General features: G+C 38.1%; 1 protein-coding gene across 10 annotated transcripts in view; it reads right to left on the bottom strand.

Moving 5' to 3' along the window:
* ANKS1B (ankyrin repeat and sterile alpha motif domain containing 1B) overlaps positions 1 to 16894 on the bottom strand; it is a 1150317-nt gene that overhangs the window by 732834 nt on the left and 400589 nt on the right. For all 10 annotated transcript variants that reach the window (XM_013964004.2, XM_018048142.1, XM_005680487.3 and 7 more), the window contains exon 10: positions 14559 to 14724. In XM_013964004.2, the coding sequence (XP_013819458.1) occupies positions 14559 to 14724 (166 nt within the window). The remainder of the gene's footprint in view (positions 1 to 14558; positions 14725 to 16894) is intronic.

Genomic DNA, 16894 nt, shown 5'->3' on the forward strand with positions numbered 1-16894 from the left:
CTGAATATGAGCTAAGACATAAGTTATAAACCTGCATCTTTAACAGATTAAAGAGTTATTGCAGGGGAAGTTTCAGTATTTTGTAAGCAGTATCCATTTTTATTAGCTTATTTAGTTTATTCAACTTTCTACAAAGACAGAAATCATCTATATATTTAAAATTAACTAGATAGATGTGAATTGCTTTGACATGAGCTACTTTAAGTTTCTAGATGACTAAGTTAATTTTCATTTTCTAATCATAAAAAAATGTGTGTTAACTGTAGAAATTTGGACAATACAAAAATGTATGAAAAAATTTAAATTACATGTAATCCTATTAATAGTATCTAGAGATAGTACTGTGAATATGGTCTTTCTGGCCTCTTTCCCTCATGCACATACACATAATATTAGTTTGCTACCAAATTTGTATCATATGATAAATATACATTCATTCATTCGACAGATATTTATTGAGGGGTGACTATATGCCATTATAAAAACCTGAGTAATTGGATATTTTAAAACATTATTTTTAATTATTACAGATGATTTTATCCTTGTATCATTATTAGTTAACCACTCACTTATTTTTACCTTGGGGTTGTCTCCAATTCATCCACTTATTTTTAACTGATTTTAACATTCCTAAGTACCACTTCATAGGTGGACACAATGCAAATCTATCACAAACCAGTCAACAAATTTCCAAATCTATTTATTTGAAAGGAAAAATTCAAGATTTATCCTGCAAATAAAAAAACTCAAAATTTTATTAATTGCATTAATTTATTCATAAACTAATTAATTAATTCATGAACTGTGATCTCTAGGGACTTCCCTGCTTGTCCAGTGCTTCATGCTCTCAGTGCAGGGATGAAGGAAACATGGGTTAGATCCCTGGTCAGGGAACTAAGATCCCATATGCTGTGTGATTTGGCCAAAGAAAAAACTAATATGATTTCCAGAGTAAAGTATCCTGTATGCAAATTCTAGCACTGACATTTTCCAAACAGTTCAAAGCTTTTCCATGACTTGTTTCCCTTTCTACAAAATAGTAGTGACAAAACTACTTACTTCACAAATAGCTTAAGATTAAATAAGTTAATATGCATAAAGTAAGTTAGTCAATAGCATTAGCTAGTATTACTTTTTCATTAATATTTGCTTAGTGTCTTTTATATGGCAGTGATTTTGCTAGAAGCTATGGCTGCACTTGGAGAACAGGTAAGACTGTGAGCTCTATAAGACAGAAAACTAAAACATATTAAAATAAGTAATCTCCCAAAATCATATAATCCCAATCAAAAGTAAGGAGCCTAAAGGAAAATTAGAAGGTACTAAAATATTAGAAATCAGAGGCATCTACATACATACTTAGTCTGGAGCACAGGTGTGTGTGGGTTCCCACAAAGGTGGTTTCACTGAATAATAAAAGTTATTTACTTGAGAGAAGAAGGAAAAGGGATGCAGAAATAGACTTGCTTCAGGCATATTAAGGCCCATAGGTAGAAAGAAGCTTGCTGCTATTAAGGAACTAAAAGAAACAAAGAAACTAAACAGGGTCATCTGGAAAGGTAGAGACTACGAGACATGAGGCTAAAGATGAAATGAAAAGGAAAAATATGACATTATTCAGGGCCTTTAGAACCTTACTAGAGGTTTTGGGTCATCTTTCTAAGAGCAATGGCGTGTCCCTAAAAGAGGAGTGATGCACTCAGATTTAAGGCAAATAGGAAACAATATTTTATTACTAAAATAATCCAGAAGAGTGATTGGTGATTGAAGGAGAGACATTTGATGAGTAGCTAGGGATCAACAGTAAGTACAGAATTACCTTCCCCCTACCACCTATTCCAGTTAAAAACCGCAAGACATAGTGACTGATTGAATATGGAAGCTAATGAAGACAGACATGGAAAGAATGACACTTGCCTCTGAAATCAGATGAATGATGAAGTCATCTACTAAGAGAAGGAACACTTCATCAAGAGCACGTTTTGGGGGAAAGATACACATGTAATTTTGGATATTTGGGGGTCAAGTTATTTTTGAGACATATAGATGGAGGTATTCAATAGATGGATGGATGGATGAGTGGATGAATGAGTCTAGAATTAAAAGAAGTGTTTTAGACCAGAGAGAAAATCTGGGGAGCCTTCAGCATATTGAAGGGCTTCCCTCGTGGCTCGGGAGGTAAATAATCTGCCTGCAGTGCAGGAGACCTGGGTTCGATCCCTGGGTCAGGAAGATTCCCTGGAGAAGGGAATGGCAATCCTCTCCAGTATTCTTGCCTGAAGAATTTCATGGACAGAGAAGCCTGGCAGGCTACAGTCCATGGGGTCACAAAGAGTCAGACACTAACACTTTCACTTTCTTTCAGCATGTTGATTGTAACAGAAGCCATCCTATGGATGAGATCACTTAGGAAGAAGGAAAAGTAAAAGAGAATAGGGAGGACTTTGTCCAAGGCTTGAGGAATTTCCAACTTTTAGAACCTTGCAGAAAAACATCGGCTGTCATAAGATGAAAATCTTTTTTGGACAGCAAAAGGAAGAAAAGATATCAAGATGGAGGTGTCACTAACCTGTGAAATGCTGCTGAGAGGTTCAGTGAGGATCGAGACATGTCCTTTGGATTTTGTGACATCAAGGTCATTGGTACCTTTAGAAAGAAACTTTCATCAGCCCTAGGGGTACTAATGGATTAGGCACTGGCCTCCTGGAAAGCACCTTTCAACAGAGCAGTGAGGACTGGAAATCCGATGAGGTGGACTGAGAAGTGAAAAGTGAGGAAGAAAATAAACATACTAAAAATGTAAAGGGGATAGAGAGAAAAACAGCTAATGAGTCCAGTGGGATCAGGCAACTTTTTAGTTGTTTATTTGTTGCTTTCATTATTAGTTATTTTGTTTGTTATTGTTTTTCAAATGAAAAAGACAAACATTTAAATGTTCCTTGACCCAGGGGGAAAAAGAAACAATTAAAAATACAGGAGAGAGAAGGAATGAATAAAAGGGTCATATTTTTTGGAAGGCAGATGCATGGAGCATAGAGGTTGGAACTGATCTTCTATGGAAGGAGAAAAATACCCTCTATTTTAAGAGGAACAGGCAAGAGAAGAGTGTAGGGGCAGTTGTAGACTTGGCGGAGGACATTAAACTTTCACCTGATGACTCTGGTTTTCTTTTTTTAACCATTTTTTTAAGTGTAGTTGATTTGCAATGTTGTGTTAGATTCAAGCGTACAGCAAAGTGATTCAGTTATTCATACATATATATACACATATATATTCTCTTCCATGATAGGCTACTACAAGATATTGAATGTAGTTCCCTGTGCTATTCAGTAGGTCCTTGTCCCCATTTTCTTTGTTAATTAAAATATGAGGCCATCTGCTGAAAGTACATAGGATACTGGACTACAGTTCATGGGGGTCACAAAGAGTCAGACACGACTGAGTGACTAACACACAGAGAGTGCAGTGATGCCATGTGGAGGGCCCGGTTGAATTTGGTGAGTGTGAATTCATGAATGTTTAACCCATTACTATATAGTTCTGGCATTTTAGAGAACCCCTATTCCACAGGACACCAAGGATGACAACACAAAGAGCTTACACCTCCCATGGTGCTCAGTCGCCTCAGTCCAGTCTGACTCTCTCTGACCCTATAGACTGCAGCCCTCCAGGCTCCTCAGTCCATGGGATTCTCCAGACAGGAATACTGGAGCGGCTTGACATGCCCTTTTCCAGGGGATCTTCCCAACCCAAGGATCAAACTGGATCTCCTTCATTACAAGCAGATTCTTTACCAACTGATCCACCAAGGAAGTCCCATATCTCCCATATAATCACTTTAATGAGCATTCATTGTATTGTTAGAGATCTTATAAGTCTATAGTTCATGTTATTCATAAAATGAACAAGTAAAATTGATTTGAGGAAAAAAAGGATAATTTTCCTTTTGTTTAAGTTGTTGTTTTCCAAGCATAACAAGTTTCCACCAATTTGATCCAATTGAGTTGACTACATTCAAATTAGTAAACTGTCCTTATGGATGAAAAAGGAGCTAATTTACCAGGATTTCATGGCAGGTACTGCTGCCCTAGTTTCCTCTCTTCACCCTTCTATAAACTAACACTGGATTACATACTTCCCATACAGAGATCTGCCTTGATAAATGGCTAAGACATCACTGAGCACAGAGCAAATGCCAAATAAATAATTGCTGTTTGATAAAAGTGGTTCTTATCAGCAAAGCCAGGATTTGTACTTTAAAGAATTGCTTCCAAGGGGCTTAAAAACAGTTTGCTCTCCTAAATGAGTTAAACATACTTATGGAACTCATGTTTACACTACCTACTTGCTTAGCAGAGATAAACATTAGTCTTGGTCCAGTCTGAATTCCTTCAGTTTCAAAAATTTGGCATTAGAATGAAGAAAAGTTCACAAATTCAAAAAATATTTTGGTATAAATCACCCTCACACTACAACCCATTTCAGGATACTGAGGAAGGTGTAGTGAGATGTGGAAGACTATTCACCACATGACATTTTCATTTCAGGTTGACCACACTCCAGTGAGCACATTAGCAAATTGAAAAAAGGTAACCGAGACCTGCACTATCCTGGCATGGGACTATTGATTGTGTCCTTTTTATCAGAGATCATCTATTCTCCTGCAACACGATTGGAAACAGTCCTCACTGGTGTTGTTGTAAATGGCTCATTAATCAAAATGGATTTATTGAGCATCCATAGCGAGCAAATCCTATAAGTGATTCAAAATAACAGGTTGCCTAGTAACCAGAAAAATGGAAAAATTCCCCTGTAAAGGTTAAAATTAAATGAAAGGCAGATAAGAAAACATTATCTTTGATGGCATGAGACTGTTTCATAAGGGATTTTCCTGCCATTATAGCCATTTTCTTTTAAGGATAATATTCATTCATTCATTCACTCAGGTAATGATTCATTCATTTATGTAACTGAGTCACCACTACGATTATGTAAGGTTCTTTGCTCTATGCATTAAGGGAAATAAGTAGATTCAATACTGACTGAATAAACATGAGTCTTAGCAAATTTGTCAAGCAAGGACTGGACTTCTGTTAATCTTTATTTAATGAGCCTAGTACTAGAGCAATATTATTCTTTATTCCATATAAATCTGTAGTCACTGAGGCATGAGTAAAATGCTTCTTGCAGAGAGTATCCTTCTTTTCTGGTTGAATTATATAATTTTGTTTAATGTAAGTTGATTTCATATTTAAATTAAACCAGTTGGTATGATAAAAACATTTTTCCTATGGTGAGATGAGACCTGTTTTGTACTGGATCATCTAGTTAATAAATTTGTTAACAAGTGACCACAGAAAGGAAACTGACATCCATACTTAACTGGTTTTCTGAGAAAATACATCTTCCATACCAATGAATGACATTGCCAGTTACAACCGAGACACTCAAGCTTTGTAGCCTCCAAGTTAAGCACGGCCAGGCAACGACTTGTCCTCATAGGCCTCAGCATCCTAATCCACCCCTCCCATCTAGGTCTTGAGTTTGTGTCCTCAGTTACAGTCCCTGTATTTGTTTACTTGAGCTGCTACTAACAATGCATTAAAAACAACAGAAATATATTTTCTCACAATTCTAGAGGCTGGAAGTCCAAAATCAAGGTATTGGCAGGACTGGTTCCTGCTGAGGAGATCTGTTCCAGGCCTCTTTCCTTGGTTTCTAGGTGACCATCTTCTCCCTGTGTCTCTTCACATTATCTTTCTTCTTTCCATACCTCTATGTCCCCCCTATTTTAATGAGTCATGTTGGATTAGTGCCCACCTAAAGACTTCATTTTAACTTGATTATCTGTATAAAGACTCTGTCTCGGCTTCTCTAAATAAGGTCACATTCTGAGTACTAGGAGTACTAAGGGTTCCAAAACACCCTTGGTGGGGGGGGGGGGAGAAAGGGGCACAAATCAACTAATAACAGTCCCTCTAAAGACCTGGTCATCCTTCCACTCTCTCTCTTCTCTCTCTAGTCCTCTCTCTTTCTTTCTCTCCAGGAAAAGCTTCAGAATGCATTTCCTGTGTGTACAGAAATCCTAATTTTGTCTGTGAAACTGAGCCAAGTTATCCAGCACAGTTAACCAAAAACTGTAGAATACATTCACTAAGATATAGCTCCTCAGTTCTCTTGCCTACTATTTTCCAAATGGCAGAATGCCAAGGGGATAAGGCATGAGCTTCAGTCCTACATACCCCTCAGCTTTCTTCCCTCGTCCCCCTCTTCTTTGTCCTGGCCATAATTATTTTATGCTGAGACTGCGTGTTGACCTCCTAATTAATCCTCCTGTTCCTAGTCACATATCTGCACAATCAACCTCCCCATATTGCTTCCAGGGAGATCATTCTGAAACACAAAAACTCATCGTGCCTTGTCCCTCCTTAAAGTCTGTCAGTGGTTTGACTCTGCTGCCAAGTGAAATTCAGACTTCAGCATGTCACTTCTTGTTTTTTATGTATTTTCCTCTAGTCTCATTCTATGTTCTAACCAGGCTAAACTGGGCATAGTGTGAATGCAGCGTGTTCTTTCACACATCTGGATCTTGGCACACACTATTCCCTGACCTAGACAGCCATATATTTCCCATTTATCCATCTAACTCTTCCTTCTTTGAGGCTCAAATAAGGCACCAGATCCTCCAGGAAGCCTTCACTCACTCCCTCCTGTTCTACTCTCCTGGAGCACCTCATGCTCACTTCTATCATTGAACTTACTACTCTTCATTTTGATGCCCTCTAAGTCCCTACCTATCAGGACTTGTACCTTTCACTCTATTTCTGCAACATGCAGCTCAAGACCTAGAACACCAGACGCACTCAGTGAATGTTTACTGAGTAAGGAACTGTAGGGTACAGTTTAATATGAAGGCCTCTAAAAGACTCATGCGCATCAACAGGTGTTACCTTCAGTTAATAAAGGACTTGGTAACAGAGGGAAAACATCAGTAACACCAAGAGAGTCCAGCAACTTCCCCCAAGTTCGTGAACAAAGCTCATCCTGAGAAGAAAAAGAGAAGCTAGGTACAGCAGAATGAGAGACTTGGAAGCAATTAGATCCAGGCAAAACCTCAGGTACATCTTAATGGAATCAACAGATGAAAAAGACTTGAACTGTTGTCTCCTCATCCAGCCAGATTACAGCTATGTTGGCACTCTCTTCTACCTGCTATGGTGTTTATGCAGGGGAATTTTGTGGGGTTCACTTGTTAAGATTCCACCTAGAACTGGAACAGAAGTTGCTCTGGCTCTAGTATTCATCCATTATATATTAAAAAAAATCTTCCATCTCAAACTCTGGACTCTCTCACCCCTAGAATTCACAATTACAGCCCAAAATGCAAAGACCACCAATCATTATAAATTAATGTGTCAGTTGAGCAAACTGGGGTGTTGGAGAAGACTCTTGAGAGTCCCTTGGACTGCAAGGAGATCCAACCAGTCCATTCTGAAGGAGATCAGCCCTGGGATTTCTTTGGAAGGAATGATGCTAAAGCTGAAACCCCAGTACTTTGGCCACCTCATGCGAAGAGTTGACTCATTGGAAAAGACTCTGATGCTGGGAGGGATTGGGGGCAGGAGGAGAAGGGGACAACCGAGGATGAGATGGCTGGATGGCATCCCTGACTCGATGGACGTGAGTCTGAGTGAACTCCGGGACTTGGTGATGGACAGGGAGGCCTGGCGTGCTGCGATTCATGGGGTCACAAAGAGTCGGACACGACTGAGCGACTGAACTGACTGACTGACTGAGCAAACTGGTTTCTTTCATACTGATGATTGAATGCAATTGGGGAAAATTATATACCTAAGCAAATGAACTCTTATCCCACTTAAGAAACAACAAACAACTCAGGCATTGTTGAAGTTTATTTTTTCCCAAAGTATCTGTAAGAATATCTTCTTATGATGTGACTTCAGTAACACTTTCCCATAAAGGGGAGGGTTATAAGAAGTAACACAGCTTCTTACACAGTACACTGTACTGTGTACACAGTACACTTCTTACACAACACTGTGTAAGAACTATACCATAGTAAAATGCTGTAGTGCTGCATAGAAACTTCAAGCCAACAATGACCCTCTAAGGATTTAAAGAAAGCCTCATACATCCTCCCTGTTCAATAATAGGGTTTCTAAGAACCTCAAGGACATTGTTTCATAAAACTCTCTTAAGGAGCACAAGGCATAGAAAATCTTACCTGGACTATAAGATTTTGCTTAATGGAATGGAGTACAAATTGAAACACACGAAGTCCATAAAGTTTTAAAGGAAAGTATATCAATTTGAACTAGAAGGAAAAAGATAAAATAAAACAAAATTTGGCCCCTAATTTTTTATAGACAGTAAACAAGTGAGAAAGATACCCAAATTTAAACATGGGTTACTTTTTATGGAAAAGGAAGAATGACTCCGAAGGAAGAACCAAGAGACACAGAAAACAATTACTACTTCATTGTACTAGGCTTAATCAAGGAACTGTGCTTGATTACACTCAGAATTGCCACAAACTAGAGATGTCTGTGTGACTTATTTTCCTCGTGTTTGAATGGGAGTGTCAATTGTTGTTTTCCTATACCTTTCCCACTCTTAAATGTTGGGTGTGTAGGACAGGAGATTGGTAATTTGTCTCTTTAGTTCATAGGTCATCACTGCCAAGAGCAAAGGTCATTAAGGACAAAAACTGTAAGAACTGCACCAGGAAGACTCATACATACCTAAACCTAGACTAGGGGTTTATGTAGTAAAGGGCTGATATTTGGGCATCCAGGAAAAGGATAAGAATCATAGTGACTAGAGGGAAAACTGTAGCAGATTTTATTTTCTAAAAAGGACAGCAAAAGTATCTTCCATCCTATATTCTCTTATTACAGAGTGACTTTGACACTCCTTCCATCAAGAAGTAGGATTCATATTCTCTCCCCTTGAATCTGGTAGACTTGAGACCATCAGTTCAGTTCAGTTACTCAGTCAGGTCTGACTCTTTGCCATGCCATGAACTGCAACACCCCAGGCTTCCAGGTCCATCCCCAACTCCCGGAGCTTACTCAAACTCATGTCCATCGAGTCAGTGATGCCATCCAACCATCTGTTGACCCATTCTCCTCCCACCTTCAATCTTTCCTAGCATCAGGGGTCTTTTCAAGTGAGTCAGTTCATCACATCAGGTGGCCAAAGTATTGGAGTTTCAGCTTCAGCATCAGTCCTTGAAATGAGTATTCAGGACTGATTTCCTTAGATTTGACTGGTTTGATCTTGTAGTCCAAGGGACTCTCAAGAGTCTTCTCCATCACCACAGTTCAAAAGCATCAATTTGTCAGCACTCAGCTTTCTTTATAGTCCAGCTCTCACATCCATACATGACTACTAGAAAAACCATAGCTTTGACTAGATTGACCTTTGTTGGCAAAGTAATGACTCTGCTTTTTAATATGCTTTCTAGGTTTGTCACAGCTTTTCTTCCAAGGAGCAAGCCTCTTTTAATTACATGGCTCCAGTCATCATCTGAAGTGATTTTGGAGCCCCAAAAGATAAAGTCTCTCACTGTTTTCATTGTTTCCCCATCTATTTGCAATGAAGTGACAGGACTTGGGACTACAGTATAAGCGATAATGGGAACTTCTAAGGCTAAGTAATAAAAATGATACTACTTCCACGTGGTTCTTTTGGAATGCCCACTCTCAGAATCCAGTCAGTTTGTCCAAGGAAAACCCAAGCAGTCCAGAAAGAATAAACAAGACCAACAGCCCATAGCATCAACCCAGTTCTCAGCCAGTGCCAACTTGCCAGCCATGTAAGTGACCTATTTTGAAAGTGAGTCCTCTTTCTCTCAGTTGTGCACCCCCGGCTCATATCATCTGGCATAGACAAGCCGTCCTATCAAGTGAACTCTGCAAAACTTGCAGATTTTGAGCAAAATAAATGACTGATATTCCACTAGCTCAGTAGGCTTTGGGTGGCTTATTAAATAGCAATAGATAACTGACATGGACACCATTCCCTTTATGAAATCTTCCTCAAGCACCCAGGTGGTGTTGTGTTCCTCTTTTCGGCTCTCAAAGCACTTTTAGTGTAGTATTATCTTAGTACTTATCATACTCTGTTGAAATTAACTACTCACTTGTCTGCTTCCTTATAAATATAGGGCAAGCCTGTGCCTTTTTGGAAAATTAGCTCTTTGAATATACTGCTTTTGCCCCATTCTCTTTCCTCCCCTTTGGTCAGACAAGTCAGAATTTCTTGGTGTATCTTCTAAGTGTCTTAGCTTCTCTTTCACACATATATTTTCTTATCATTTTGTACCTCTGTTTAAAATTCTGAAAAATCCATCTGACTTAATTTCCAGCTCACTAAATCTCTCCTCAACTGAGTTTAATCTGCTGCTCCACTCGTCCACTGAGGCTTAAATTTGGGGTTGGTTTTCTTTGTGTGTTTGAGTTTTTAATTTATAAAAGTTTTATTTTTTCCTCTCAAATATGCTAGGTCAATTTTATGGTTTCTATTCCTCAAAACACTTTCAACCTTATGTTTTACCTATAAAAACATGGTCATTTTATAGTTTGTATCTAATTACAACATCTGAAGTCTTTTCAGGTGTGTATTTGTTCTTTCTTATTTCTGTTGATTTCTGATTGGGGGTCTTTTTCTTCTAAGCTTAATGATTGCAGACTGATCATTTTAATTGGAAAAGTATTTATAGGAATTACTTAGGGCCTACAGAGATAATTCAGCAGTCCAGTAGTCATGTATGGATGTGAGAGTTGGACCATAAAGAAAGCTGAGCACCGAAGAGTTGATGCTTTTGAACTGTGGTGTTGGAGAAGACTCTTGAGAGTCCCTTGGACTGCAAGGAGATCAAACCAGTCAAACCTAAAGGAAATCAGTCCTGAATACTCACTGGAAGGACTGATGCTGAAGCTGAAACTCCAATACCTGGGCCACCTGATGTGAAAAACTGACTCATTTGAAAAGATCTCTGACGCTAGGAAAGATTGAAGGTGTGAGGAGAAGCGGACAGCAGAGGATGAGATGGTTGGATGGCATCACCAACTCAATGGGCATGAGTTTGAGTAAGCTCTGGGAATTGGTGATGGACAGGGAAGCCTGGCATGCTGCCGTCCATGGGGTCACAAAGAGTCGGACACAACTGAGAGAGATAATTTATATAAATGAACTGAGAGAGATAATTTACAGTCCTCTCTAGATGGTTTACTTTTGCTTCTGCGTGATGACTGAGGGTATTACTTTAAATTAAATTCACGGACTGATATTTTGCAGACTATATGGATGATATGTTTTGGGTGAAAAATCTGTGTAAGGACCCACTCATGATTATAACACCTCAGAAATTTTTCTCCTTGTTCTGCTCATAACAAATCATCTTAGCAGATCTTGCAGTCTCCTTAGAATGAATGTTATGAGAGAATTATTTCTGATTACTGTGAGGGTGTAGCACTTGTAGCTCTAGGTCTATGGTGGAAAGATTTCCTATTAGAGTTCACATGCTGAGCATACACAGAGATTCGCTTTCTGTACACAAACCTATAGAGGACTTGAGGACCGAAGTTTAACAGCAGGTTCAGCAAATTCCCTCAGGACAAAAGTAACTTTAATGCTCCATTGGCTTCCCACCTGCACCAATGTATTGGCCCGATTATCTCTTACTAGTATATCGGAGAAGGCAACGGTAACCCACTCCAGCACACTTGCCTGGAAAATCCCATGGACGGAGGAGCCTGGTAGGCTGCAGCAGTCCGCAGGATCATGAAGAGTCGGACACGACTGAGCGACTTCACTTTCATGCATTGGGGAAGGAAATGGCAACCCACTCCAGTGTTCTTGCCTGGAGAATCCCAGGGAGGGGGAAGCCTGGTGGGCTGCCATCTATGGGGTTGCAACAGAGTCGGACACGACTGAAGCGACTTAGTAGCAGTATACTGATAAAAAGATGTTCCTTATTTAAATGTTATTTACTTTACATAATTTTCCTGTCGCCTTTTTGATGCTTTTAAGTCTTCCTTTTCTGTATTTTTATCCAGCATGCTGCTTTTTGTTTTTTTCTTTTTCTTCCTTCAGCAGGAAAATTGTTCTGAGCCTAATTAGTTTTAAAACCTGGGTCCATTTATTTTTCATCCCTGTATCCTCCTCAGCATGCAGCAAAGTGCCTGGCAAGTGAAGGAAGTCGATTAGTTTTCTATTATTTAATGAATAAATAATGTTTTCATTCCTGCTTCCACGACCCCTAACTTAACACTCTACCTCCATTCCCTAATTAAAGCTCTTTTAAATTTTCATATATATATATGAAATTCATATGTGTGTGTGTATATATATATATTCCTACATTAACTGAACTTTACTCCTGATTTCCCCACTATTTTCCCCTATGACCTCTCCTACAGAAGATTTTTCATTCTTTTCGAGTTTCGTTCTTACCATCTCTCAGCATTGTCTTCACTCTCCGTGATTGCTTCTGAATCACCCACTATTCTACCTTCATCTAATCCGCTCATCTGAAGATTATGCTGCTCTATTATAACATACTTTTCCTGACTTTAGTGTTACCATATGTGGATTTCCAGGCATAATTCCACATTTCTTGAGGATTTCACTACTTGGTTCACACTTTCTATTCCATTTTAGCTCTTAATATAATGCAGCAGTGTAATTAACACAGCATTTAAGCATATAAGGGGACAACCCAAGTTCAAGTCCCAGAATCATCCATTGTTAACATGTAACCTTGGGAGGTTACCTAATATTTCCCTGCATCACGTTCCTCTTCTATAAAATGGGAATCATGGTATTATTATTATCTTGGAGCATTGTAAGAATTACAGGAAATAATGTATATAAGGCACTTACAATAGTATCTAGTACCAGTAAATGCTCAATAAACCTTAACTATTTTCATGATTATGCTCTGATCTCATGCAAAAATCTTCCCTCCACATGCTTATGATTCATACAACACCCTGGGCTTCCCAGGTGGCTCAGTGGTAAAGAATCTGCCTGCCAATTCAGCAGATGCAAGAGATGCAGGTTCAGTCACTGGGTCAGGAAGATCCCCTGGAGAAGGAAATGGCAACCCACTCCAGTACTCTTGCCTGGGAAACTCCATGGACAGAGGAGCCTGGTGGATTACAGTTCACAAGGTCGCAAAGAGTTAGACATGACTGAGCATGCCCGCATGCATGCATGGCCTCGGTACTTTTCCAAAACCTACTTGTTCACTTCTATAAAATTCCATAGCCAGTCACTTAAAATAGTATTTCTGAATTTTACTTTAACCCTTCTCAACATTGAACTCTTCTTTTCAGTCAATAACCCTTACATTACTCAGAAATTGAACCCATCTGGACATACATATTTCAGGCTTTCTCTGTAGTCATAATGCTTTATTTTTCCTTCTCTCTAAGAGAAGCAGTGGTTGAGCTTTCTTAGACTATCTCAGTCTTAATTTATACCCATCAGTTTTCTCTTTTTACTCTTTGTCTTCAATCTCTTGTTCTCCATCAGCAAACTCCTCCAACTTCTAAACTTGACCAAGTCTTACTTATCCTAAAATAAACTAGCTATTTCTCCCTCATACCACTTCTTCTCGTGTAAGCATTTTAGCTTTTTTTCTAATCCTCTTCAAAGGGTAATCTGTATTCTCCACTCCCTTTTCCTTCTGCATTTCTGAGTATCAACCTGTTAGCTTTTAAAAATCTAGTTTTATTACATCATTTCTTAAACTTACTTTTCAAAGACAGGCAGAAATTGGATTGTCAAACAAACAAATAAACAAAGCCTCTCCTCAGAAATTCTACAGTTTCTTTGCAACCTTGAATATGCTGACCACCCACCTGAAGCTCTCCTCTCCCATTAGCTTTCATGTAACTACTTTGCATTCTTCACTCACAGGCAGTGGCAAAGGAATAGAAAGCAAGCATGATGACAAAAAAAAACTCATGTTCAAGCAAAGGCCCCTCAAAGTATTGATATTAAATAAGACACTTAGCTTCAATTTCCTCATCAGTAAAATGGGCATATTTGTTCATCTTGTTCACCAGTTTATAATGCTAATAAATAAAGTAATGGATCTGAAAATACCATAAAAGAAATAAAATACATAAAGTAGCTGAGTATGCTTTGATAACCTGGAAGCAGACAGGATGCAAGAAACTATACTTAAAGATTCTTGCTACCAAATTTGCTATGAGACTCTGAAGGACCCAAAGCTTTGTATCTGACCTAGAATGTTTTTCACTATTAAAAGGTTTCAGAGTGTCTTCACCATGGCAGTACCAGCTCCATGAGAGCTCTTACCAAGAAATTAAGAGCATTCACATCAAAAATGTTCCAGCTTACCTGGACTCACTTCAAGATGCAAAAAAAAAAAAAAAATCCTTATGACTATATTGCAGCCCTTTCATTTTTAGAAATATTGTAGGATATCAAAATACTAATGATACATCTTCAAATATGCAAACATGTAAACTGAATTGGTCCATGTTAGTAAGAAATATTACCAGTTCTTGGAGAAGGGGCCCTTGCAATTTCTAAGGAGCAAGGCTTCTTTGTAACTGCTGTGTCCATGAGATCACATAGAAAATTCTCATTTTCTGAAGGAAATGTATCCAGAGAGGCAGATGGTACAATTTCCATAGTGTAATTCCTCTTCTTTGGATAGGACTCCTGAAAGGAAGGAGAAAAAATAAAAATAGCTTTGTGATAAAGACACAGCCTGTTTAATTTATAAAAACTAGAAAAGATAATAAGTTTCGTCAGTTCTAAAAGTGATTGAGAGGTGATGATTCATCTGTTTGAATAAGTTATACAATTGTGTAACCCCAATATTACCAGTGATCTTTTTAGAAAGGTCCTTGTAATTTGGTTCCCCTGAAGTTATCCCTAAAGTTCTTAATTTCAAGTCATGATCTCTTTTTTATAAAATATGTGTGTTTTCTACTTGTGGCATAAACAGTTGTTTAATGAACAGTCATTCCCAAGATTCTTCTCCTTTGCCTGCTTCCTAGAGATAGCCATATGACTCAGTTTTTGACCAGTTAGATACAAAGGAAAATTTGCTGGGAGGCTTCTTGAAAAATATTCTTTATGCAAAAAGGCTTTTGCAGAGCAGGGTTTTTTTAAAAGCCTGGGACCTTGATAATATCATTGAGTTGCTCAGATAGTTTCAGGACCAGTTTCTTCAGGCTTCTTAAGCAATTATTAAAGTTTCTTATTCTTTGAGTCATTGCTAATTGGTTTTCAGTCATTTAGAAGTGAATGTGTTCCCATCCAACACACTTTCTTTGTGAATACTGTTAATATACTAAGGTTACTCTTCTTGGGTTAGGATAAAATTAAGGTCTTATTCTGTCTTGCTGATTCTTCAATATATTCCAAAAATTGGAATCCATTTCATTTTACAATGTCTTTATATCTTGTATAAGGCATTGTGTGTTTGTGAGAGAGAGTGTGTGTTTGTCACTCAGTTGTTCTCCACCTTTGAGACCCCATGGACTGTAGCCCACCAGGCTCCTCTGTCCATGGGATTCTCCAGGCAGGAATACTGGAATGGGTAGCTATTCCCTTCTCCAAGGGATCTTCTTGACTCAGGATCAAACTTGGGTCTACTGCATTGCTAGTAGATTTTTTACCATTTGACCCATCAGGGAAACCCATACAAAGCATTAATGGTCAGCAAATATTTATTGAGCACATATCATATACATTTAGAATTATGCTAATTGCTGGAAATGTTTTAAAAATGAATAAGACGTAATCCTTGCAATCAGAAAGTTTGTAGTTTATCAGAAAAGAAAAATAGATTATCTGCATGATAAATTTGACAATTAATTGGATTTACTTTTGATATATAGTACCTTTATAAACCATACTTCATTATCAAAAGAAAAAAACAAATGAAAAAATAAACTCATTTTCAAAAAAGCTTGCAATACATATCCAAGGATTGGTAAAGATTTAGTACAAGCTCCTATTTTTTTTTTCTTTAATGACACTTACAGTATAGTAGAATAAGTATTCAAGGTCAGAGTAATTGCTTTCAGACCATACCAGACCCTCACACATCAAAGAGTCAATTATGTTCACTCTACTCTATTGAAAGCAGGAAATTGGGAGTAATTTATTTTTAACAACAAAGGGTGACAAAGTTGAAAGCATCCAGAGGAAAGCAATCAGGATGGTATATGATTTAAAAACCATGACACAGAATAAATGATGAAAGGAACTGCAGTGTTCAATCCCAGGGAAGTCGTACAGCCGCGTAATAGTTATCTCAATATATTTGAAAGGCTATCCCTCACGAGCTTCCCACAGAGTGGGAAAGGGTATAAGAGGCTGTGGTAGATTTATTCTAAAGTTTTTTGATGCAGAATAAAGAAAAATGTTTATCAGTCAAGGAGGGAAAATTTGAGTCAACACAAAAAACAATTTTCTGTGAATTAAAAACATTGCTTATCTTCTAAAATGGATGTGCACTGATAAAATAATTAGATAGCACTAGAAAGCAACACAATGAACTCCTCATATGTGGAAATGCTTACAGTTACTGATAAAATTATGTGTAAAAGACACTGTACAATGAATACACCAGGTGATTCTAAACTCCATGAGAGGTAGAATTTTTCTCATTCACATTCTATCCCCAGAATCTAATATAACTCCTGCCACATAATGGGTCCTCAGTAAATACTTACTGATCAACTGAACAGTCTCAAACATCATTTTAAACAAGTCTAAGTACCAGTTAGGAAAAGGAAAAGGATAGTGCTTTTTAAAGATGTAAATTACTTTACTTCTCTGTCTTCCTTATTATTGTTTACTGCTTTGAATATCAAAA

This window comes from Capra hircus, chromosome 5 (assembly GCF_001704415.2).
Source record: "Capra hircus breed San Clemente chromosome 5, ASM170441v1, whole genome shotgun sequence".
NCBI lineage: Eukaryota > Metazoa > Chordata > Mammalia > Artiodactyla > Bovidae > Capra > Capra hircus.